General features: G+C 41.8%; 1 protein-coding gene across 1 annotated transcript; it reads left to right on the top strand.

The window, feature by feature from the left end:
* Positions 1–109: 109 nt before the first annotated feature.
* Positions 110–25,688, top strand: LOC117750542 (polycystic kidney disease protein 1-like 2). The gene is made up of 39 exons (XM_034561799.1): positions 110–416; positions 1,213–1,371; positions 1,469–1,657; positions 3,811–3,921; positions 4,360–4,507; positions 5,296–5,525; positions 5,743–5,933; positions 6,833–7,049; positions 9,801–11,120; positions 11,208–11,350; positions 11,459–11,644; positions 12,219–12,356; positions 12,545–12,691; positions 12,927–13,051; positions 13,630–13,696; positions 14,147–14,278; positions 14,493–14,606; positions 14,808–14,922; positions 15,008–15,198; positions 15,285–15,515; positions 15,593–15,694; positions 16,180–16,358; positions 16,575–16,721; positions 17,140–17,339; positions 17,465–17,679; positions 17,973–18,117; positions 18,357–18,591; positions 19,537–19,729; positions 19,874–19,961; positions 20,042–20,176; positions 20,692–20,877; positions 21,764–22,085; positions 22,200–22,333; positions 22,847–22,974; positions 23,686–23,846; positions 23,971–24,181; positions 24,568–24,669; positions 24,812–24,943; positions 25,530–25,688. Exons 1-39 carry the CDS (start codon positions 110–112, stop codon positions 25,686–25,688), a joined length of 7,635 nt encoding a protein of 2,544 aa, XP_034417690.1.
* Positions 25,689–27,103: the final 1,415 nt, after the last annotated feature.

Below are 27,103 nucleotides of genomic sequence, written 5' to 3'. Positions count from 1 at the left end.
GGGGGTGTGTGTGCGCGTGTGTGTGTGTGCGTGTGTGAGATCATTAGATGGAAGGGTAAAACTGTACTCTTTCCACTGCACGAGCACTAAGAAGTTGAAAATCGAAACGATGTGCTGGACATTCGTCCACCTGCTGACCCTGACGACACTCAGCTGTCTGTCTGAGGCGAAGGTTCCCGTGGGCTGCCCGGACTACCAGAGGGCCTTTGGGGGCTCCTGCTACGAGTTTGTGGATCTCCAGCACAGTTTCGTCAGTGCGCAGGCTTGGTGCGAGCAGCGCGGCGGACACCTCGCATTCATCCCCGATGAAGAAACTCAATATTTCCTTCAGGGACTCTCAGACCCCGAGAAGGACGTGTGGCTCGGACTGGCACCTCATACCGATCCAAACTTGCAATATTCTGCAACCCTTAAAGGTGAGAAAACCGTGTGGAAAATGTGTGTTAAATTACATTACTGCTCTCATGCAGATGCCCATCGGTGTTTATCCACCTGAGATGCATGAGTTTAATTCTGATTGTAACAAAATGGTCATGAGCAAGTCTATGACTATTAGATTTTACATTATATTTATGGTAAAAGTCTTGTAAATTATGGCTAATTCTGTACAATTGTGTCCAACTTCTTCTCTGCTTGGACTGTGCCCGATGAAACACTAAGTTTCATGTTGTTAATTGTGAGTTAACCGTGTGGAATTGTTGTCTTTTATCTTTGTTTTAACAGAAGAGCAAACTGGCCATTCGATATCAAATTTATTTAAGAGTAGTTGAGAAATAAAGATCAAAATAAAGATCCCTGAACATAGTTTTGTGTCTGGTGTCATATCAAATTTCACCAGCCTCCATATTTAAAAAAGTTATCTCTCTCTCTATATATATATATATATATATATATATATATATATATATATATATATATATATATATATATATATATATATATATATATATATATATATTTAAAAATATATATATATATAAAAAATATATAGATATATATGTGTGTGAGAGCAGTAAACCCCAACAGTGTGAACTGACCTGCAGTAAAAGCGGTGAATTCTATATATATAATAATATATATAATATAATGTCAGACAAAATACGACTTCCTGCTTGCCACAGGTCAAGTCATCCTACATCCAGCCACTTCAGTTCAAACCGTGCACACACATTCGTACTGTATATGTTTAGTCGCCGTGTGTTCCATCCTCAGGTGCTCTCTCTTGGCTGGATGGTTCACCTGTCACCTATTCAAACTGGGTGAGCCGCCCACCGCCAGGAGCAGCTTGTGGACACGCGCAGAGACAGTCGGGCTTCCAATGGGAAGCCACGCGAGACTGCAACCAAAAACTGCACTTTATCTGTCAGTTTGGTAGGTATTCTGACTCGCACATATACAAAAAGAAAAAAAACACACCTCGATGATGAATTACCACTTTGCATTGCTTTGGTACCTTGTCCCCCCTCAGACGCTGGGAGATCCATCGTGTGCGCGGGTCGAAACCCGTCTCTGCAGTGTGGTTCTGGTCAAGTCTTGATGATCGATGGCGGCTTCTACGGTCGTGAGAACATCCATTACTGCCGATCCGCGCTCTCCCCACCGGCAACGTCCGCAGGACACCGGTGTGGCTGGGTGGATGTGGTAGAATCATTAACAGGTAAGACGTGCTGAAATTTAGAATTATTTCCATGTCACGTAGTTGTTCATATGATGATAATAATAATAATAATAATAATAATAATAATAATAAATACTTCGAATTTATATAGCGAAAAATATAATAATTATTATAATAAATAAACATTATAATAATAATAATGGTCGACATACAAGTATGTGTTGTAAAAAGTGGCTAATTCGGACCTGTTAAAGGATCTGAACTACACAATAACCACTCTCAGCTTCATAATAGTTCCTTTTATTCTATATGCTGAGCTCAATAGGAAAATAAATCTGAATAGGAAAACAAACACTCATGAAAAGGTTCTGCATGGATGAAAACTGTGATGACACTCAATCCATGTTTGAGGGAAGCGATTGCCAGATGTCACATATTGTCGCTAAAGACCTTTATTTGCCCATTAGGTAATAAACCAACACAATGATAACTTAAAAGCCTTAAAGATAAATCAATGATATCCATCCAGTAAATATTGACTTGTGTATTTAACTAATGGCAAAAGCAGACTTTCCATCCATTCATTGTCCAAACATGCTGTTCGGGTTCTTGGGACACAGAAGCTTTTCCCAGCATGCATCGGGTCAGAGGGAGTGCACATGCTGTACAAGTCAGATTTTAAATTTGAATTAATCTGACTATCCTGTGCTTGAAGAAGCAGGAACGAATTTCAAACTGCTGCATTGCACGCTCAATTATAGTGGTTACATGTGCAAAAGACTTTTTTATGACAATAGTCATCAATACTGTTCATTGTCTGGCACTTACGCAACTTGTTACTATACTATGTTTTCAGTATTTTATAATGACCTTAAAACCTAACTCTTTTCAGTTGGATGCAATCTGCAACTTCACCACTAGGTGCCGCTAGATCCTACATACACACTGCTCCTTTAAACGCAGGCTAAAGGTCATTAGTTGAGGAACACATGTTGTTATTAGAGTTCTCACTGCTAAATATCAAGTATTGATTTGTAAGACTTTCAATAATGCCATCCTCATTGCCGTGTGTTAACAATCGTAGCTGATTATCAGCGGTATTGGAACAAAGTAGAAATACTTTGTTACTGTCCCTGTAGCTGTGTCTACAGTGTATGAATGTAACATGATTATAAGTCGCTTTGCATAAAAGTGTCAGCTAAATGACCTGTATTGTATTGTATTGTACTTAAGTAGTTGTTTTGGATATCTGTACTTTACTTTACTATTTATATTTCTGTTTACTTTTACTTCACTAGATTTTGCAAAGAAAACTGATACTTTAGCTCCGATACAATTCCCCTGAAACCTTCGTTACTCGCTACAAAATCAAATCTATCTTTAGAAAATAAATGAATAATCATGAGACCAACGTCGGGGACTGCGGTGGAACTCAGAGTCCAAGCAAGCAGGTTTGGCAAAGGGCAGAGGTGGGGGGGGAAACAGGTGTCTGATCTTCTAATTGAGCAAGCTATACACGGTGTATGCTAGGCTAACATTGCTAGGCTAACGTTCGCTAGCTATCGTAAATCAAATGAGACAATTAACGATAGTGTAGTAGACAGACCGCTAGCGAGTTAGTGAGCTGAGGAAGTGTTGACAGTTGTGAGATTGTGAGTCTTCTTAGCTATAATCATTGCAGCACTAACTAGTTGGCTAACGTTAGCTAACTTAACAACAGCTAGCTTTAGCCAACTAGCGCTGCAATGCTAGTGTTAGCTAGCTAGCGCTAGTTGGCTAACGCTAGCTAATTTAACGATAGCTAGCGTTAGCCAACTAGCGCTGCAATGCTAGCGTTAGCTAACGTAACTTAACGTTAGCCACCACACCACAGGATTGTTAGGAGCCGCGAGAGCGCAGCATTACGATTTGATAAGTCGTTGTGCGCAGTCTGTGCGCACACAGCTGTCTGTGAAGCTGAACACACCTCTACCTGCGGCAGCGGCCCATGAAAGGCTATTTAGCATCGCAGGACGAGTCTTCAGCCCAAGAAGAGCGAGACTGAATTCTTGCACTTTTGAAAACCAACTTATTTTGCAGATGAACAGGACATTTTTGAGTTTCAAGTAATGACTGGGTTGTTACTGTCAGTGCTGCTTTAGTGGGGTACTGTATACGCCACTGCTGATTATGTTCTCCTTGTGTTAAACCAGCTCACTGCCACGGCCGGCAGGTCTGCCAGATTGCTGAAGTAGTGGATTCCCTTGTTGAACCCTGTCCTCAGCGGGGGAGCTACCTGTCTGTGGACCACCACTGCAAAGATGGTAGGTCACAGCAAATGTAACAATGTTCTATATCTTTAAAAAAAAAAAAAAAAACACATCTGATTTGACCTATTCCACCCTTTATTCACTTGTCAATCTAGATTTAAAAAGCTGAAACAAGTCCTGTGTTGTATTTTTAGATCTCTTCTTGGGTCCAAAGTAGTTTCAGCAACCAACTAAACTATGACTTTAAGTTAGTGCTCATTCACACAGAAATATAAAAAAGGAAGACGGAAATAAATGATGTATTAAATCTGTTTATTTCATAGTGTAATATCGTGTGAATCGGCAAAGCGGCAACAAAACAAAAACATCCCGATACATTGATGGTCTCCGATGTCGCCTTGTTGATGCTGTATTAGATATTACATATTTGTAAAAATGGTTGATTTCATGGACTTTGCCTTTTTTACATTTCTGCTCATTATCTCCATCCAGGACTCACGCTGTCAGTGAGCACCGTGGCGGCTGTTCTTGACAACGTCGCCATCAGCGTGGAGTGGCTCTTACGTGCGCCTCAGGGAAAGCCCAGCTGCAAGCTGAGCACAGGAGACGGACGAGTTATTCACCTGCATAGTCCAGAGGGGTGAGTGGTGACGATTACTGAGGGGCTGAGACTGCGTGGGTTTCAAATAAATAACACTCGGCCTGTAAAAAAAACAGTTGTATGATGTCCCACATGGATGCTTTAGGGGAGGGACACATGTACGCAAACAGTCCATAAAGAACTTGAAAAGAAAAGTAAACGTTCCACTCAAATGCTGCTTCAAAGCCATACATTATGTTAGAAGTGTTGGTCAGTCCTTGCCAATGTACTTACTGTACAAGCCCATCACATCCTTACTTCCTACAGCTTTGCATCAATAGGGTTCAAATGTAGGCATTTACGTTCCAGCCCTATAGCCAGAGGTCCTAACAGATGTGCTCTAAGTTTACATGTTGTTCTTCTTTTCAGCACTGGGTCATAGTGTTTGTTACCGCACACTGGTTCTTTGTTTTCATAATAATACTTGCTATAATACATACTGCATAAGAATACTTCCCCCCCCCCCACCCACAGAATGACCATTTGTGTATGAATTACTCACTCTGAGTCAGAGATTCTTGAACAAAGCTATTGTTTTTTACGCATGTCTCCACAACGAACGGAGAAAAGTATCGATGAAATTAAGAAAATAGGGTCCGCAACAATAGCACAACCATATCAAAACATCCGTTTAATATCTACGATGGTGTGGATTCCTGTCCAGTGTGTGTATACAGCGTATTTTCTTCTCCATTATTCCAGTCTTTAAGTATGAATGTGAACACATCTTGGCAGGTTTGTGAGTGACCTATGTGTCAACCTGTACTGTGTATGCCTTTTTTTCTCAGGTTGGAGAGCAGCGAGGTGCACAAGTACACTCGTCCAGGCACATTCGTTGTGGCGGTTGAATGCACCAGCAGCGGCGTTCACGTAACGGCTCGGAGCGCAGTTGACATTCAAGAACCCGTCACAGTGTTCGGTGCCGTCAGGTGCTTCGCCGGGCGACGCTCTTTTCACGCAAACGGCTGTAAAACCCTTCGCAGGGAGACGTTTCTCCTTCAGATGGTGGTAAAGGCAGGTGGGTGTCATCATTTATCCTGTCCAATTGGAAATCACTGCATCAAGTTTCTTTAGTTATTTTTGCTTCCCATTATATTGACATCTCTGCGGCCGACATCTCCAAAACTAGGCAACTCACACCAAAACATAAAGTTGAAAAAGAGTTTGTATTTTTGACTTCGGGGTGAATTATCCCTTTAAATGCAATCCCTTTGTTTTCTCGTTTCTTTCTGAAGGTTCACATGTGACCTACAGAATCCAGAGTGGTGACACATTGTTGCTGCGGTCATCCGTATTTAGAGGAAACGTCCCACAGAACGTCACAGTGACTCCAGAAATGACGGAGCATTTTGGGCCCGGCTGCCACCGGCTGACCCTCTATGCATCGAACATGGTTACGTACCATGAGGTGTGCACACACCTGCAGGTACATTAACATCAACCGAGTGACGGGTCATTTTCTATCAATGAAACAATAAGCAACATGATGCTTCAATCCTTTATGTTTATGTCCTGATTGTGAAAGAGGGGTTATGAATATGAGAGTTAAAGTTGACATTTTGATCATTTGATTAAGGAGTTGATTGTCAAGTAAAGGCCTCTCTAAATTAGAAATGTTATAAACCTTTAAATAAAGCATCACCTAATATTGCTTTTTCACTTGCGTCTTTGAGCGCATGTCTAAAAGAAAACAATACTGGAACACACTAATAAAGAAACATAGCTCTCTACTGCTACTAGTGGTAAAAAAATGAAATGCTTCAATATCAGTATTTTTGAATTAACAATAGCCCAATAAGAAAATACCCCAAAAACTTGAGAGATTGCTATTGTTGATAATAATAAAAAATAAATATTAATAGCAGTGATAATAATAATAATAAAATAGTAATAATTAAAATAATAATATTAATAGCAGGGATAATAAATAGTTGATTAATAGTTGACTATTTACCAAGAATAGGTTTTCTGCATATATTTTGGGTTGTGAGTCTTCATCCTTCACTACACTGCAGTGAAAGATGACAACCCTTGTGATAGTAATAGCAGGGATAATAAAAAAAATAATAATACAAATAAAATAGTAATAATTAAAATAATAATAGCAGCGATAATAATAAATAGTTGTATTTACCAATAATAGGTTTTCTGCATATATTTTGGGTTGTGAGTCACACCAGTTACACCAGTAACTATTTAATAATAACTTACATCAATAACAACAACTGAACAGGCTGGCAGAGCCCTGCGCGTGGATGAGTTCAGGTGCAGCAAGGAGGGGAAGTTGACGTGTTTCTCCTTTTTCTAATTCTTCGTGCACTGCAGATGTGCGTGTTGGAGAAAATAGGCGGGCTCCAGGCCTCTGTGTTGACAGACGGGGGTGATTATCTACGCTCTCCAGGTCTCACTGTTGGTGTTTCCCTGGAACGAGGAGCGCCGGTGCTGCTCCTCTTCTCTCTGACCGGAGACAACAGCTCACACCACGAGACCAGAGAAATGAACACAAGCAAGGACGTCTTTCGTATCGCGAATCCAATTCAAGGTACGAAAAACACACTCAAAACGGTCTGAAAAAAAGCACCATTAGGAGTATTTGATTCTGATTTATTTTTTGAACGTATGCTTTTCTACAGGACCCGTACATGTGAAACTCAGAGCATGGAACGACTTCTCCTCTTTGGAAGTGGAAGTGTTTGCTTTCTGTGGCAAAGATTCAGTCACTAAACCAAATGGCCGCGGTTACTTGAGACCGGTCATTCTTTTTCTTCTTTTTATACTCAAAATATTTTATATACTTGCTCCTCCAACTCTCAAAATCGTGCTCATAATAATTGTTGATTATTTTCTTGTACTGCATTTTAATATAAATCCTTTTATTTTTTTTTCCAGAGAAAGAAACGCATTAGAGTGGCCAGATCTCCAAGGGACATCATTGCAACGCCTTCAAATTCAGTAGCTACCAAAGATCAAATCATTACGCTTTCGTTAAAGGATGCATCCAAACAAAATGACCCCAAAATGAAATACGAGTGGGCATGCAGTAAGAATTGTGCTTTTTAATACTCTTTCTCAACCCAAAGATTAAGTTTTAAATGTTTTGTAAGTTTCATATTTAATTATTCTAAGTTTCATAGGGTAACATATTTTGATGTGTTGTTTACGTTGATTGTCTGAGTCGCAGATGAAGCCACAACATTATATTATTATTATTATTATAAGTATAAGTAAGTTTGTTAAACCCAACTACCCTTGTTAGTGTAGACACCTTTTAAAGCTTTCCATTTATGGCAATAATGATGGCAAATTTAACTGTAGCAAGTTTAACTAACTTTACGATGTGAATTGTTGAAAAACTGGTTCAGGCTGACTTTTTAACATTGACTCATATTAGAAGAATCTTGTTAAATAAATGTTAAAAAAGGGACATAAACATGATTTTGTGCGAAAAAAACTGACCATCCTCACCATATTGATGTAGATCACATGGAAACTAACAGCTTTGTTCATGCATTTTAATATTAAGTATTGTATTATTGATTTAGTACTCGTAGCATGTGTGATAAGGATACTTCTAATGTAATGTAATGTACGGTGGACATTACAAGTGCACGCACCACCAGGATGGACTTACTCCGCCCACCGATCGCACGTTTCAGCACCATGGACAGCGTTTTAGCACCATGGACAGCGTCTCAGACACCAAGACCATTATCTGCCATTTATTGTATATTTCTACCTGACCATCTTAATATCTTTTATATTATTACATTACATATAACAATTTCTTCTTCTGCTCCATGAACACACTTTAGGTGGGGGGTTCAGCTAATCTCCTGGCCTATATAGTGCTCATGTTTTGTTTAAGATAATTAGTAAATATAAGATCTGCTTAGCCAAAGGTAACATGTGTACATACATTTTATATTTCCAAAAATATCCCCAAAGAAAAGCTTTATTCTTAGCCAGAATAAGCTTTTCTTTATTCTAGAAGAGACAAACTCATCACAGGCCGACGTGTATAGAAAGAAATTAGATGGGGTTTTTTAACAATATTAGTATCTTCAGAAGTTCACATGAAAGATATGTCATACCTTTCGATTATGCCAAAAAAAGACGTGACAAAATATACTTTTAGTTTTAAAGCAATACGGTTCATATTTTCAGGTCCAAATCTGAAACAAGTCATTAATCACAATGAATGGATACAGTCTATATACACACACACTCACACACACACACACACACACACACACACACACACACACACATAACGATCATAATTAGTCCTGCATGTTTTATATAAGCGTGTCAATCGGTTATTGCAGTAGAATAAATGACTTCTTCCTTGTCCATTTACAGAGAATCCATGCAGATGCCAAGGAACTTTTCCGGGACTGGATTACACCATTATTGAAAGCTGCCTACCAGAGCCATTTCAATTTTATAAATATGATTTTAATGTGATAAGAAAAGATAACAATCGTGTGGAGGAAACAAAATCTATATGCGTCACCGTTACCCCTGAGGAGAATTTGCCAATACGGTAATTGAATTGTTTTTATTAACATGGAGTTTAAGCTGATATGTTTTTTTTTTTACCAGACAGCTTTTGTTTATTAGAAGTAAACACTCTTTTCTATGTGCTTGTTGTTCCACAGTCTCACTTGCACTGAAGGCTGTGACCCCATAAAGACGAACACGGCTGCAACAATTAAAATGGATTGTGTCCTACCACAGTGTCCAGTAATTGTGTGGAACATTGAGGACTTGAGAGAGGAAAGGGATTGGCCGGTAGGTCCGATGGCTGAAAGATCAGATAATAGTAAATATATGAAGAAAAAAAAAAATAATAATAATTTTTATTGCATTTTAATTTATTACAGGATGAGACAAAAGACTGCTACAAAAAGGCAAAGACAAAGCCACTCTTAAAGAAACAGGATGGTGGGGCTCATTACTCTGTGGATTATGACACTCTCAAACATGCCAAGCATCACGTCGTCGTGGTGATAACGTCCGGTAGGTGCACCTGAAATAATGTTAACGCTGCTCCGTGAATTATCTTGCGTTTGGTCTCTGAACCATTTTTTTGTGTGTGTTTATGACGTTTAAATCATGCACTAAGATGAGTTCCACTTCATGGCAGAGCCACCGGTAATATTTTGATTATGAAGGATTTAAATGTTGGTCTGAAACGTTGACTCTCTGATCAACTCTAGCCAACCTGTGTTTGCAAAAGAGCACCTGTGTTTCTTGGAAAATAATACACTACACCTTTTTTCCTTTTTTAAAGTGGGCGTCGTACCACTTTACAAAAAATTCACCATAGATGCATCAAAACCTAAAAAAGAAAAAGAAAATAGTGACACCAGCAACTCAAAATCACCTGGAACCAGTGACACCACTACCACCCCCACCTCAAAATCATCTGGAACCAGTGACACCACCGGCAACTCAAAATCACCTGGAACCAGTGACACCACCCGCAACTCAAAATCACCTGGAACCAGTGACACCACCCGCAACTCAAAATCACCTGGAACCAGCGACACCACCCCCACCTCAAAATCACCTGGAACCAGCGACACCACCCCCACCTCAAAATCACCTGGAACCAGTGACACCACCCGCAACTCAAAATCACCTGGAACCAGTGACACCACCCGCAACTCAAAATCACCTGGAACCAGTGACACCACCCGCAACTCAAAATCACCTGGAACCAGCGACACCACCCCCACCTCAAAATCACCTGGAACCAGTGACACCACCCGCAACTCAAAATCACCTGGAACCAGTGACACCACCCGCAACTCAAAATCACCTGGAACCAGCGACACCACCCCCACCTCAAAATCACCTGGAACCAGCGACACCACCCCCACCTCAAAATCACCTGGAACCAGTGACACCACCCGCAACTCAAAATCACCTGGAACCAGTGACACCACCCGCAACTCAAAATCACCTGGAACCAGCGACACCACCCCCACCTCAAAATCACCTGGAACCAGCGACACCACCCCCACCTCAAAATCACCTGGAACCAGTGACACCACCCGCAACTCAAAATCACCTGGAACCAGTGACACCACCCGCAACTCAAAATCACCTGGAACCAGCGACACCACCCCCACCTCAAAATCACCTGGAACCAGTGACACCACTACCACCCCCACCTCAAAATCACCTGGAACCAGCGACACCACTACCACCCCCACCTCAAAATCACCTGGAACCAGTGACACCACCCCCACCTCAAAATCACCTGGAACCAGCGACACCACTACCACCCCCACCTCAAAATCACCTGGAACCAGCGACACCACTACCACCCCCACCTCAAAATCACCTGGAACCAGCGACACCACCCCCACCTCAAAATCACCTGGATCCAGTGACACCACCCCCACCTCAAAATCACCTGGAACCAGTGACACCACTCCCACTGCTAAAACCAGTGCTGCGTCTCCACCATCAACCCGCAACAACGTCGGTGGCCTCGAGTGCAGCATATCGCCGCGGAGTGGAACCACCATTGACATTTTCACTCTGACTTGCAAAACTGAACCCCCTTGCACTAACTGTCAGTATTGTTTTAAGACCGATGAAGGTGAGACACCTGTGAGAAGAGAGCAGACGTTATCATACAATAACTTTCAGAGTGCGTGAATCTATTGTTTTGCTTTACCGCGGCCAGGTGGCCGTCTGCGTTGCAGTAACAACGACGAAGTGAAGTCTGTCTTCCTTCCTCTCGGAGACGGCAGTTCCAACTACGACCTGATTATCACGGCAACGGCACAGAATGGCAGCTTTGTGTCTAGCGCCACCATAACTGCAACGGTTCGTCAAAAAAAAGATGATTTTTTTTTTCCAATGGAAACGATTACATTTGTTTTTCCTTTTTTTTTTACGCTGCGGTAAGAAAATTTCTTTTTTTTCTCTCCTCAGGTGCTGGATTTCACGGCGACCTCAGATTCTTCAGTCAAGGACGTTAAGGCTTCTGTGGAGAACACCGTGGCTCAGCTAAAGAAACAAAGTCTACTGTCGGCAGAAACCGTGGGACAGCTCGTCAGCTCTGTGTCCGATAAACTGAACGCTCAATCCGAGGAATCGAGCCGAGCTGCTAGGCAAAAGGTGCGTGCCTATTAAAAATGGTGTAAACAGTCGAAGACTGCAGAGGTTCAACAGGATTATACCCAGGGATGGTTTAGCCTGGCCTAGTTCTCAGGGTAGATGCAGGGCAACAGGGAAGAACTCAAACTTACACAGTCAGGTAGACATCCAGGAAGGTTGTTTTCCATGTTGTCTACTTTACTTTTTTTTGTGGAACTTTTAAAAGCAAGTGGAAGCAATGTTTCTATTTCAGTCCGCTTCCCAACGCGGGTCACGCGGGTCTAGCGAGGCCTGGACATGTTAGTCGGCTCCCGAGTCTCCATGAGTGGCTTCGGGCTCAATGTAGAGCGCAACGATTTGGCTGAAAACCCTTATTTATTTATGTAATTTGGCTTTCAACTGATGTCATTCTGCACATTATTACTGTTTTTACAAATATCTGTATTTTCTCATTTTAATTATCCTTATCCGCCACTTTACACTTCTTATTTTCAACTTTTTTTGGAAAAAGAACTTTGAACTCTTGTGTGAAAAGTCTTAAAAATAATAACAATATGTATTATTGTACATGTTTTAATGCGTTTGTGTGTTGAAGCTTCGGGAGAGGTTGCTGGACATCATGATCGACGCAGTAAAAGAAGCTCCGTCCAGCACTCCAGAAGAAGTTCGCGTGATAGCAAGAGGACTCGCTGCTGTCGTCCAGAAGGGCACTGAGCTCAGCTCCTCTGCTCAGGTACTGACCTTTGACCTCCACACTGACACTATATATATATATATATATATATATATATATATATATATATATATATATATTGTGTATTTGAGGCAGGATATTAGAGGTGAGATATCTTAACGGTTACGTCTGGCATGAACCTCAAAGAAATGTGTTTTGTGATCCCAATAATTGGTTCCCGTCTCCAGGAAGAGGCTTCTTTACTGTTCGTCGACCTGAGCTCGCATCTCCTGCTCATGGATGTGAACAAAAGCGAAGACAACATGAATGTAGTTCACGCCGCAGCCAGCAGCATTGTGGAGGGAGCAAGCGCCATCCTGGACTATTCTTCCAATGTGAGTGTTGAACCGTAGAGACCATGTTGATGGGATGTACTTCTCCGCCACCTTTTTTAAGAGCCCTTAAAAAAATGGATTAATCTGTAGCCCCTAATAGTACAATCAGACCATATCCCTCTGAAATATGATTGTCTATTACCAAGAACCTGGTGTCATCGTGTACCAGGGGCATAGTCCCTAAATATCCTTATTGTCTGAATGGCTAAATTAGCGACGTCGTTATCCTTTGCAGAAACTCGTCTCCGATGCCCTTCTCCTTTCTCTGAGCAACACGCAGAGTGCACTGTTGGCGTATAACAATGCCGACAAAGCGCCAATCATCATCCAACAAGCTCACGTGTCTGTGTTTGTAAATAGGTATGTTATTTTTTTCATTTATAGTCAAACATTTGAATAAATGAAAAAAAAAATGCTTTGAATTGCTTTCTGGTGGAGATGTTAGATGACGAGATATCCCTTGAATGTCTATGTGGTAAATATAAGACTACAGCCAGCGGCAGGTTAGCATTGGTTAGCCTGGCTCTCCAGGAAAGGAGCAACATCTGCCTACCAGCTCCTCTAAAATGGTTTATGTGCAGATATATTTTGTGGCCTGGAATCTGTTCTTCACCCGGCCGACACTATTCAGGCACACTAAAACACTCGTTGGTGTTACAAATAGCCTGTTAATTAGTAAGCTACCTGTTTGCTTTATTTATGCTAAGCTAACCATTTGTAACCACTGCCTAAATGTATTTCCCTGGGAATATACTGTGTGTGTGCATTTGGATTAACGGGGAGGAACTAATCATCCAGCTTTTAAGTAAAAATCACGACTGACTAATAACTATCTAATTAACCAACTAACGTATTTGAGTGTGTGTGTATATCTTCTCCCTCAGAGTGACACCGGGACGCTTACACACACAGATTATAAATATTCCCAACCGTTCCAGCTTCACATTTTCTCTCCCAACTCTACCCTCCGATATACTACCTTCAGAAGAACCAGTGGATATACGAGTGAGTGATGTTAATATATCAATTTTAATTGTTGTTGTTGGGTTTTTTTTTATACAGCCCAATATCACAAATCAATTTGCCTTGAGGGACTTCATTGGTTCATGCCTTTTTTTTTTTATCTATATTTTTCGTGTTTATAAAAATGTAATTGTATTACTGATGTGTTTTCCTGTTTTTTTAAAGCACCTCCTACCTAAAAACAAACAAACACACGTTATTCACTCCATGCCCAGTCGGCATGAATTCAGCTCAACTGCAGAGCTGCTGCCTCCCAGACTTACATGTTTTACTCAAATTTATGATGTGCAAATGTCAGATTTCCACACAGTCAGAGAAAGTAACACTACCTGGTGAATAATGAGTAATTAAAGCGTGTTAGATGAATGTTAGATCCCATGTTTTTTGACCTGTTTATGGAGATTGAAACCTACTTTTTGAATACATTTGCAGATGCTGAGTTTAGGCAAAAACCCATTTTCCTGGAATGAGAGAGGGAACATCAGTGGCCCAATAGGTGCTCTCTCCCTCTCGAGAACAGATGGCTCCAGTATCCCTGTGGAGAACCTGAGCGAGGACATTAAGGTGAGTGTCGGTTACAAGGTCACAAGGTGTGTTTATTGACATTGTACAAAACAGGGTCGCACAGGGTCGTCGTGACATATTACATCAGAAATGTGCGTGCAGGAAGGTGCCGAGGTCTGTTTATTGCTTAAATGCGATCTGTACCTGGTATCATGGCAACAACTGTGTAGATGTTATTGGAATTATATATTTATTTGTTACTCCTTGTCCACAGATTCTTATGCCAAGGCCTGTTGGAGAGCAGGTGAACACCTCTTTTTTGGATCTGGGGAACTACAGCACGACGGCCATAAACGTTCCTTCAGGCAACACTACACTGGTGTTAAAGGTCCAGTAACAATACATTTTAATTTCCACCTTCCGAGATGTGTCATGAGCACTTTAAAATAATGGTGTTGGTCTACGTTGACACTATGAAGTAGTTTTAGCACTTTGGATGTCTACTAGCAAAACAATGAGAGTGCAACCGGCCCAATTGCTGAAGCGATACATTATTCTACTGTTACTAATGATATTTTTGGATTTAAAGATGGCGCCTTCAAAAGAGCCTTTGCCCTTCAAGCTGTTCCTCGGTCACATGGACTACCCCACTGAAACAAATCATGTTGCTATGACAGAGATGCCTCACCAGGGCGCAACACAAGGTAATAAGCGTGTTTACCTCCATGTTTTTTTTTTTTAAAAAGGTGATTTTTTTCGATACATTACTTGTGTGTTTGACTCATATAGAGGAGCGATACACTTGGCTACTCGACCCTGAGGATTTAAAGGGAAACAATGGAGTGCACTATCTTGTCGTGAGGCCCATTGTAGGTCCGGGTATAAAATCCATCAACGCCACACTATCAATAACCTCCTTCGCCGCCGCGTGTAAATTCTGGGATGAATCGGCATTGGAGTGGAGCACTTTTGGCTGCAGGGTAAGTACAGTCGTTTTTTAATCCTCCTGCCGCGCGTCTCCCGCGCGACGATGACGGTTATTTGTCGTTCTCCACACCTGAACAAGGTCGGTGTTCATACCACACACTCAGTCACCCAGTGCCTCTGCAACCACCTCACCTTCTTCGGGGGCTCTTTCTTCGTCACTCCAAACCTCGTCGACGCGTCACGCACCGCCGAGCTCTTTGGGACTTTCACCGAAAACCCCGTGGTGGTCTGCTTTGTGGGGTCCCTCTTTGTGGCCTATCTCTTGGTGGTCGTGTGGGCACGACGGAAAGACATCCACGACACCGCCAAGGTAATGTGTCCAGCACATAAATATAATTAATTTACCCCAAAATGTAATCCTATTTATTCATTTATTGTTGTTGGCAGGTGAAGGTAACTGTGCTGGAGGACAACGACCCCTTAGACGAGCACCGCTACCTGTTGAGTGTCAGCACTGGGCATCGGAGAGGAGCCTCCACCTCCTCCCAGGTTTAATGTGTTGTCAGTTCAGAGATGCATTTCATTTCTATTAGGTTTTGCTTTAATTTCTTTATAAGTAGATCATTCACGTTTTTTTTCTTTCTATTTTGCTTTGGTTTTGGCTCGGTTCTCTTCTATAAAAATATCTTGAATGTCGTCAATTTAATATTAGAAAATATAGCAAAACATTTTTTGTAACATTGTATGTTGCATCACTCATTTTCATCACATTACCAACAGTTTAACAATTACTCTTATATGGGATTTTCAATTGTGTGCAATTCAAATAAATTGACATTTCATGCAACTTAATGTTTTTATTCTTAATTATTTGTCGATTCCACGATGTTTTATTTAAATGCGCTACGTGACTGTGTTACGATATTTGTTCAGGCTTCCCGATGTTTGTTAGTTAAAGTGGAGGTCTTGTTACAGATGTATGTAAAGTGGTTTTGTTTACGTTTTTTTAGAACTGTCCATTAAAACCGTTTCAGGTGACGATCACTCTGCTGGGTGCCGAGGGAACCAGTGAACCGCATCATCTGGAGGACCCGAAGAAATGTGTGTTTGAGAGGGGCGCGGTGGATGTGTTCCTGCTAACGGCACCCTTCTCCCTGGGAGACCTGCAGGGCATCAGACTGTGGCACAACAACTCAGGAGGCCACCCTGCCTGGTAGGCAGTTACAGAAATCTAACGAAAAGTCTATCTTTTGTCTCATTAGAAGCTATTAAACATAAGCCATGGCATTTCCTCTAATATAATGAATATAATATGTCTTGTTTCACTATATTTCTGAGGGTGAGGATGATTACTTTCTTTTCAAGCGAACACAGCCTTCAAATATGATTCAGTTCAGTTGCCTCATGCTTCTTTTTTGTTCTTTCTCAGGTATGTTGGCAACGTCGTGGTTCACGATGTACAGACGGGGCAGAAATGGCATTTTCTATGCAACTCCTGGCTGGCCATAGACATCGGCGACGGTTCCCTCGATAAGGTCGTTCCTGTTTCCACGGAGATGGATTTGAAGAGGTTCAGGTACAAGATTGTAGTCGCAAGCACACCATTGAAGCCTGAACGTGATACCCGAAACAGGGATGTTAATAATCAGAGATGAAAAATCAAATACAGTACGGCAATATTTGTTCAAAGCAAACCGTAACTCAGGCTGTCCTGAGATTCATTTGAATAAATCAACTGTAAATGAGCCGTTGAAGTAAAGAATACTTAATACACTCACCGAGCTGAGTGGGCCCCAGTACAGTGTGTTCTGTGTTTTATGTTTTATATATGGTTGCAGAAAGGTGAATCGTTCATTTGAATCGAACGACATAGACGACTAAAACTTTTTTTTTAAAAGTTGTGATCCCATTCCCTCACTAATTGGTTGCTCGTGACGGTTTTGACGTTTTTTTTTGTTTTTTTTGTTCCTCCCTTGCACGCTTTTGTCTCTCAGTAACTTGTTCTTCATGAAGACCGCAAAGGATTTCAGCGACGGACACCTCTGGTACTCTGTGATCAGTCGACCCCCGAGCAGCTCCTTCACGTGTGTTCAGAGGGTTTCCTGCTGCTTCGCACTGCTGCTCTGCACCATGCTGACCAGCATCATGTTTTATGGCATCCCGACGGATCCCTCGGAGCAGACCATGGACCTGGGTACACAAAAAGAACTTGTGTGTTCATGTTAACTCATTAATTAATATTTAATAAAAACGTGGGTTTTTATTTAAAATACATACATGTATCAAAATACATATCTTTTATCTCGCACTCTTTTTTAGGTCACTTTGAGTTTACCTGGCAACAGTTCATGGTCGGAGTTCAGAGTTCCCTCATCATGTTTCCCATAAACATCCTCATCGTTAGCATCTTTCGAAACGCTCGTCCTCGAGAGACATCTTGTTGCAAGCGAAAAGCCAAAAAGACGGATGAGAATTCTTCCTCACAGGCGACCAGCGCCAGAAACGTTAATGTCACTGTAGATACCGTCGTTAAGGTAGGGGCTTCATGTGGTAGGTAGATATTTAAAGTGTATGACCTGAATATTCAAGCACAGAAATTATATATAAATCTTCTATATCACCACATGCGCATGTTCCAAAAAGTGATGGATACGTAAATAATTCAAAATTATATTATATAGTTGGTATATTTTTAAAAAAAAGAAAAAAAAAAAATATATATATATATATATATATATATATATATATATATATATATATATAATCCTTGGTATTTGAACATTTTCTTCTTCAGGATATCACAAGAATTGCCAGTTCTCTGTCAAAGACCATGAAAAGCAACGCACCGTGCACAGAGTGTGAGTTTGGGCCTGGACAACAAGTTGATATCAATGCTGTTCTGTCCACGGTGGAGGACTTCATCAAACTCAATAACAAAACCATCGACGCAGCCCAGCCCAGAACGCCACCAGGTGTGTGTGTGTGTGTGTGTGTGTGTGTGTGTGTGTGTGTGTGTGTGTGTACCTGCTGTGCGTGGTAGATACTGTGACACTGTATAGAATAACTGTCTTTATTTGGTACAGTGCAATTCATGAACATACAGTGTCCAGAGAGATTGAAGGGAAATAACAAGCTAGCTCTATGCTCGCTAGCATAGAGCTAACATACAGTTCACTGTGTATGTAATGTGTAATTATATGCACATTTTCAGAGGGCAGTCCTGGGTCAACGGTGGAGGGGATTCAAAAGAAGAGCAACAAAAGCCAGCATCTGTACCAGCAGCTGTGCCACATTGACAAAGAGCTGAGCCTGCTGGGACCCTCGGGCTTCCCCAGCCCACACAGCTACAGCCGGGCCCTGCAGCAGATCCAGGGCATTAAGGGCTTTCTTGAAGACCAGCTCTTCACAGTCAGCTGCGTCAAACCGGACGAACTCACCCAGAAGAAGTACGGAAGACACACTGGTGGATTTACATGGGTTCGCCCATTATGTTCGCCCATTTTGTTTTTTTTAAAGTGAAGAATTACTCGCTTTTTTTTGCTTATTTCAAATGTCTGGCAGTAATGTTTCATGGAAAATGTCAACATTTTGGGGGAAATGAGCGTGTTCACTTTCTTGCCGAGGGTTTGATGTGAGGATCAATACCACTTTAAAGTGTTTAAAGCTAGAGTTAGAGGATGGTTAGCTCAGCTTAGCATTGCCTGGTCAAAAGTGTTTAACCATTTGCCTCCCGACACTTTTAATAGGGCTGTGCAATTAACCAAACTTTCAATTTCAATCACGATTCCGGCTTCCAACGATTATGAAAACAATTATCGTGTCACAATAACCGGGGCGGACTGTCCTCAATGCGACCCACCTGAACCCAAATGTGGACCCGGTGTCCAATGTGTTTAGGATTACGCTGTTTACTAGAGCACACCATTGTTTACATGTGTACAAAGTTCATCATAGAACGAGTCGATCAGAGTTTTTCTCATAGATGATGCATGTACTGTATGTAGGCTGCACCATTTTCTTTCTAAATGCACGATGTTTCCAAAATATTTTATATACTATAAAATAATCACAACTTCCGATTTGTCTTCGCAACGATTAAAGAAAAAGAAAAAAAGGTGGATTTTGTTAAGTTTTGGACGGATCCAGGCTAGCTGTTTCCAGTCTTTATGCTAAGCTAACGACATACAGCTTCATGCTGAGAATGCAAACCAGAGCAATCTGTAGACGATGGACTAAAACCTTACAAAATCATAACGTGGTATGATGCAACCGTTTTAAGATGTATTTATTTTTTTATTCTCGCCGTATTTGAGTGACAGGTGTTCTTTCGATTGCAGGCCGAGCCCTGCCGACAGCACCGACGGGCATCACGATGGTGGTCAGGAGAAAAGGGGCTGCTGCCACGGAGGGCTACCCTGGTGGTTTGTGTTCGTGGGCTGGCTGCTCGTCATCGGATGCAGCTTTGTAGCGGGATATTACACGATGCTTTACGGGTTAAAATTTGGGAAGCAACGCTCTGTGAGCTGGTTGGTGTCCATGATTATCTCCTTTTTCCAGAGTGTCCTCGTCCTTCAGCCGTTGAAGGTGAGAAGGAGTTCGCTTTCAAAGTCCATTCTTTGTGTTTTTAGAAAACTTAATTTCACAATATTAGCATATTTTAAACTCATTCTTTGCTAGATATTCGAGTTGGGGAAATTAAAAACTGCGCTTCCACGTCTTTTACCACAGATGCTGTGTCTCGCGGTCTTCTTTGCACTTGTGATAAAGAAAGTCGAGGAGGACGATTTCCAAAATATGGAGTTTGAAAGAAATCTAGGTGAAAGATAAACGCTCCCGAAATACACTTTATTTTATTGGTTCATCATCAGAAGAAACGAATAACTCTTCGGCCCACAGGTGATCGTAAGGAGCAACACGCGGTCACACGGGATCAGAGTCTCTACGAACCGCCTCCTGCCGCAGACGTCGAGGAGATGAGAAGGAAACAGATTGTGGAACAGAAAGCCTTCGCCCTCCTCAAAGAAATATTGAGTAAGTATAAAACGCTTTCCTGTGGCTAGAAATCCGAGTATATGAATCATTTATTCTATTAATGCAATGCAAATAATTATATTAGGCAGCTCATGAAGCAAACATAGACTCCACAAACCATTTTAACTTTGCTATCGGTGTGCAAGTCCACAAGAGCTAGCATATTATTTAAAATATAGATGATGGAAATGAATTATATTGTTATTTGTCAGCCCAGTCGCCAGGAATTTATGTTTCTCTTTGAATGTTTCTGCGAATCCTGTCTACGTTGAGCAATTATTTAGTAAATGATGTCATCAAGCATATTCTTCATACATGGGGTCAGCAAATACTAAACCAACTACAGTGTATAATTGTATTTATACAAAAAAAATGTTTACTTTCACTTTATTTGGAGCCATTAACTTTTTTCCATCGTATGGCTCAACATGCACGGTTCTGCACAGCTGGGAATAAAAATCCTCAATAGTTGCAGCGTCTGCTTTGATGAACTCTAATGTGCCGTCTCGTTGCAGCCTACATGGGGTTCATGTGGATGCTGCTGCTGGTGGCGTACGGCCAAAGAGATCCCAATGCCTTTCTCCTGAACCGTCACATCCGGGATAGCTTCGTTAACAAGACCTCAGGCAGCATGAGCCTTAGAGACGTGTTCACCTGGGCCAACACGTCGCTGTTAAGTAACCTTTTTGGAGACCGTGCAGGTAATAATGCATCCCTCATACGGAGGAGGAGCCCTGTTGTTTAAATCGTAGTAACCAAAGGGTTTTGTGTCAGAGCTGCAGAGAAGGGTATGTGGTTTTTTCTGAATTATTATTATACACGCAAGCAGTTATTTAACAATTTACAATGCCTCGTGTCAAAAGAGTGTTGGTGGGAAAGCTGTTTTAAAATCACGGTTGATGTAGCTCAGTTCTTATTTTATGTATCGTTCCAGTAGTGAGGACTTTAGATTTGCACCCAGACAAAATTAATTCCCATGCAAAAATATCACTGAGGTAACTTCCAGTACCAAATGGGTAGAAAGACAATGAGGTTTTTTTTGACCGCGTTATTAACAAAAACATTGTTTGGTTATAGTGTATTTGTGAACGGTAACAATTTACCTTTTTTTTTTTAAAATGCCCTTTTTAGATTTTGAAATAACGGTCTGCAAATTAGCTCCAGCTAGCTCGAGCTACATGACATCCCTGAATAGGATAAGTGGTTCTGGGTATCGGGTGGATGGATAGATAAATAATGCTAAAACCACGCAGACACTGACTGGATCAACTTTACTTGATTTAACGAGTAGTATTTTTCTATTTTTACATTTATAACATGCTTGATAAAAAAATAACCATATTTGAGTTTGGCCAAATAACCCAACAGTAAGACTCAAAGCATTGGATCAAAACATTGGTCAATCCATTGGTACTGGCTCATGTTAGCCCAGTATTGCACAACAGCTATAATGACGCAATCTGACTCTTTTGGCTTCGACCGGGCTAACTGTGGTCAAAAACATTGGACGCACACACTAAAAAGCTGACTTTCATTCAGCACTGCTTGAGGAGAAAAACACAAAACAAATAAAATGTTGTGTTCCAGGGTACATCACGGATGGAAACTCCAAGCTGGTGGGTAACGCTCGTCTTCGTCAACTGAGAGTGCTGAGGGACTCCTGTCAGATCGCAGGCCCCATGCTCCAGTTTGCACCGGACTGTAATGCTCCATATTCGTGGGAGGTGGAGGACATGGGCTCCTACGACACTGGCTGGAACCGCTCTGAGAGGGATAACACCTCTACCAGCCCGTGGACGTACCAGACGCAGTCTCAGCTCAGGGCTTATCCCATCTGGGGCAAAATGGTGCTCTACAGGGGAGGTGGCTATGTAGCAGAGCTCGGCCCGGATCTACAAAATGCCAGCAGGTATGCACATTAGCAATATGGGATGCAACTGGTGTAAAATACTATTTGAAGTGCAACACGTGCATATAGAGAACAGATTCAGTACAAATATTCTCGTGTGCTTCCCATCTGCAGCACCCTTGAGTACCTGTTCAGGAATACGTGGCTGGACGTGTACACAAGGGCGGTCTTTGCAGAGTTAACCGTTTATAACGCTAACGTGAACCTCTTCTGCATCGTCACACTCTTGCTGGAGACCACAGCTGTAGGTAAGGTTTAGTGTTTCCCTTTTGAAAAGTGCAACATTACTCTACTACCCGGCTGGCTTGGTGCAGATTCGTCAAAAGGTGCAATGTGTAAGGTCTGACCACAGCGGCAGCATTTCACCCGGCGGATGCAAGCTAACTGCTAACTGGCAAAGTCGCCTCGTGGTAAATCAATCTAGATTGTTTTGGTGTGAGTGGCCTTATAGAATAAGACTATAGGCCACAAATAATAATTTTTTTTAAAAGTCTCTTTCCAAAAATCATGACTAAAATGTCAGCCAGATCTTTCATATTGCACCTTTTTTTTTTTTTTTTTTAAAGAGAATGCTCAGGGGGATACCTGACGTTACTGTAACACCAATCTGTGCGTGTCGTACCAAATCTGTTGGATTTTGTTGCTTCTTTTCAATTCAACTGTAATTCCCCGCCCTGAACATTGGTGTACGGTACTCTCGGTAAATGACATCATGATAGTCCGGGTGTGCTTGACCAATATTGTTCCTGTTGATTTCACAGGAGCCTTTCAGTTCCACAGCGAGCTGCGGAGCGTCCGTCTTTACCAATCCACCGGTGGTCTTCACATCTTCGTTATGGCAGCTGAGATCATGTACCTGCTTTTCATCCTCTATTACATGTTCCTGCAGGTACGCACGAACATAACTATCACAACATGTGCAGACAGGGCTCATTGGTCTGTTCCAACTTGGATTGGAGGTGGTCTTTAGAAAATCTTCTATTTATTTTACTAGGTTTCTTTTTTTTTTTTACATAATTGAGGGATATCTCTGTTTATACTTTTCTCACTTTTTTTTCATGGCAATTTGGGTTTATTATTCATAGTTGTTGTTCACCATTAACTGTGATTTCTGAGACAATAAGGTCACATTGTGTGTCCTTCCTCGCGGCCCCTTTAGACTGTTTTGTGATGCACGGATTCACGGTTAGCTTTTTTGTTTAAATATTTTTATTACAAACTGTTTTTTTGTCATATTACTGGCATCAACCAATCACGTGGCAACCGATCAAAATGTACGTGGCACCTTTTTTGAAGTTCACCTGGAAGTTCGGATATGCTCATGAAATCAGATCGCACTTTACGAAAAATGTCTCGACGACAAACCACGAATCAAAAATGAATGTAGGTTAAATAAACATGAATAAATGAAAGAGACCAGTGAAGGTCAAACATCTACATCCAGCCTCTTCATGAGAATGTGATTTCAATTATGAAAATAAAGTATATCGTGCAGAACGCTTGTACTTTTTAGTAAAGGGTTGATTTTCTTTCTCCCTTATATGATTTATGGAACAAAACCACGCTCATGACAATCCTCTCTCTTCTCTTTGGCCGGCAGGGCAAATTAATGCAGCAGCAGCGCTGGTCTTACTTCAGGAGCAAGTGGAACCTTCTCATGCTGACGATCATCTTACTGAGCTGGAGTGCCGTGGCTGTCTTCGTCAAGAGGACCCTGCTCGGGAACCGCGACATGACCTACTACCAGAACCACAAGGACCAGTGAGAAGATGCACCGTGCTAAAACATGAGCGTTGAGCTTGCGGGCCAAACGCCTTCACAAGTGTGGAAGATGTGCGGTGGGCTTTACATTGTGGTTCTGCTCCAATCCTTCCTGCGTGCGTAGATTTGCCAGTTTTTACGAGACGGCCACAGCGGACTCGGTGCTCCAGTACCTGATCGCCTTCTTGGTCCTGCTGGCCACCTTCCAAATGTGGCACCTGCTCAGACTGAACCCCAAGATGAACATGATCACCGCCGCGCTGCTGCGGGCCTGGAACGACATCTCCACTTTTCTTGTGGTCATTGTGATCCTGCTCGTGGCGTATTCCGTTGCGGTGAGTGACTTGAACCCTTTCCCAAGACCTTCCCCCTTTACAAAGATCTTATGATCCAGATCTAAATGTTTTAATGTTTATATATATATACGCTCAAATAAGTTTAACCTTTCCCCCTGCTAGAGGGTATACAGGGATTCAGATATTTAAAATGTGTGTGTGTGTGTATTGGAGTTATTGTGCAGTGGTGGTGGTGCTTAAGGAAGGATTACTTGAATACATCCACACATTTTAATCTTCTATTTTTTCAGTATATATTCTCAATAGTTAAAATGACAATTGGGTGATTCTCAGCCCATTATCTCCAAAAAAGGATCTTTTTTTTATTACTGACAGAAAATATTTGAGTGGTCCCTCCGTGGATATAATTGTTGATCTCTCTCTAGTCCAACGTGATCTATGGCTGGAAGATGTCCTCATACAGAACTTTGATGGATGCTCTCCTGACCGTCATCAGTATGCAGATAGGCATCTTTAACTATGACGAGGTAAGTGAGCTCCTCCCCCGCTCAGAGACGTGCGACGTGAGATACGTAATAATAGGATTGTACTACTAAACGATATCCATGTGCATGAAGAAGGATTGTTCCTCATCAGCTCAAGCTGATATTGATATCTCACTGATGCCAGGTCTTGGACAACAACCCCGTACTTGGCGGATTACTCTTTGGTTCCTGCGTCGTGTTGATGACGTTCGTGGTGCTCAATCTTTTCCTCTCGGTGATCCTGGTGGCGTTCCACGAGGAGCAGATACATCACAAGGTAACGCTCATCGCGAGTCATCACGAGCAACTAATCCAGGACCAAATTTAAAGTCTCATTTAAATTTGTTTTGATGCAGTATATTGTTTAAGGCATACTGTACAATGTTTCGGGGTCATACGGCCAAGCCTTTTCAAGAATATGGCAGTTCACCAAGAACCCTATCCAACAGATTAATATCCGGGTTGAGCCAATAATTGTAATGATAGTAACATTAACCTTATTTCCATGTCTTCTGGGTGTGAACGGGGGCAACTGTCGGCGTCTTTAAACACTGACGGTACGTCATATGTTTTGTTTAAAGCTTTGTTCACTGCTACAAAGTGGCCAGAAACCATCGTTATTAATTGTTAATAGTAATTATACAGTACAGTACAAAAACCGCGTGTGAAACAATTCAAACAAGTGACTACCAGAGCAACGACAATGCCAAAGTGGTTCTGGAACGACCACATCGTTGCTGCTGCAAATAAACAGTGCAAAGTCACAACAAGCCTTTTATCAATAACCCCCCCACCCCATCAGCATCTCTCCAGTTTGTCTTGTCACTCTAAAATGATGTTGTCATCCCTCCTCTCTCGCCCAGCCTTCAGACGAAGAGGAGATTGTCGACCTGATGCTGAAGAATATCTGCAGTTTCTTTGGGATCAGATATAAAGACACAAAAGACACCCGGGGGCCCGATGTGAACGAGGACGCCGGCTTGGCCCTGAATAGAAGCCGAAATCCGCCTAACGATACCTAGATTCATGGGGAAAACTCAGTAAACGCAGAGCAACTATGCTTTATTTAGTGTATTTGTGTTCACATTTCTTGTTGTTTATTACTCTTTGCTTGACCTGGGAGGTCATCCTAAATTACTCTCTGAAAAAATATTTAATCAAATAAAAGGAAATATATGCATATACTGATGTTTAGAATGGCCTGATACAAAAGCTTGACAGAGTCCAGTCAAATGTCTGAGAGAATGCTCCTTCATACTGTTGAATGATGGTAGAACAATATGAAAGTCTAAGAGTATACCTGCTTAAATATAACCTGCTTAGACGCTATATGTTGTATAATCCTTCCTGTATAATCTATCCTGTGTAATAGGCTCCTTCAGCTAATATCACCTGATGGATGGATTATTTAAAATCTTCATTTATTTTGGGGCGACTATGGGTCAGTGGTTAGCATGCCCGTCTTTCAATCAAGAGGTTGGCAGTTCTATCCCCGCCCTAGTCGATGTGTCCTTGAGCAAGACACTTAACCCTGCATTGCTCCCCCGTAGCTGTGTCTACGGTGTATAATGTAAAGTGTCTTTGAGTATCTTGAAAAGCACTATATAAATTAAATGGATTATTATTTAGGTATGACATTTGAGAGGAGTAAACTGTGTCTCTGGAGTTTGTGAGCTGCAACACAGGAGACGATCCAGATGTGCCCGACCCTAAGGGTGTCAAAAAACAACAGAGCAAGAGTTATTCACAGGTGACTTTATTTAAACTGAACCAGAGTTTTCCAACACAAACCAACAGATCGTTTCTCTATGAATTGCCGCGGAGTTAGCCTGGCTAGCTAAACTAAGCTAAGCTAAGAACGTGCGGTGTGCACGTTCTTAGCTTAGCTTAGCTTAGTTTAGTCGCCGACGTGTAGAATAGTTGTAGCGGTCCGTAATCGGTGCATAAGAAACACCGCTGCCGCCAATGTGATCGAGAGTTCTGGGTTCGTGTGTGAGGTTCACTTATAACATGTTAATAAACGGAGTCGGGAGATCAGACATGTCGTTCAGGGCTTCACTCTTTTATTTGTTCCCCTCAAGTCCAGTTACCTTTCCTCTCTACGGCAACCCCCAATGGACATATCATCTCCAACACACGAGACAGTCTGTTACGGTACTATTTTATTGACATACAGAGCGGAGTGATCAGGTGTATGGGATGTCACAGGGGGGCGTGTACAGTCCGCACGTCCTCATGGAGTTGTAGAACCCAGTCAATCACAGTCTCGGTGTTATGCTATTGTTGAGCTAATACAGTTAGCCGAAGATACAACGGTCTCCGAACCTCATTCTACACACAACACTACAAGTCGTCCACTTATATGCGGTTGAATCCAGCAACGTGGACCAGCTGCTGAATCACGTGATGTCGACCAGCTGTTGAGTCTAGAGACGTG

The sequence above is a fragment of the Cyclopterus lumpus genome, chromosome 21 (genome assembly GCF_009769545.1).
Source record: "Cyclopterus lumpus isolate fCycLum1 chromosome 21, fCycLum1.pri, whole genome shotgun sequence".
Classification (NCBI taxonomy): Eukaryota; Metazoa; Chordata; class Actinopteri; order Perciformes; family Cyclopteridae; genus Cyclopterus; species Cyclopterus lumpus.
The sequence above is the reverse complement of the archived record's forward strand: the minus strand, read 5'-3'. Positions and strand labels throughout refer to the sequence as shown.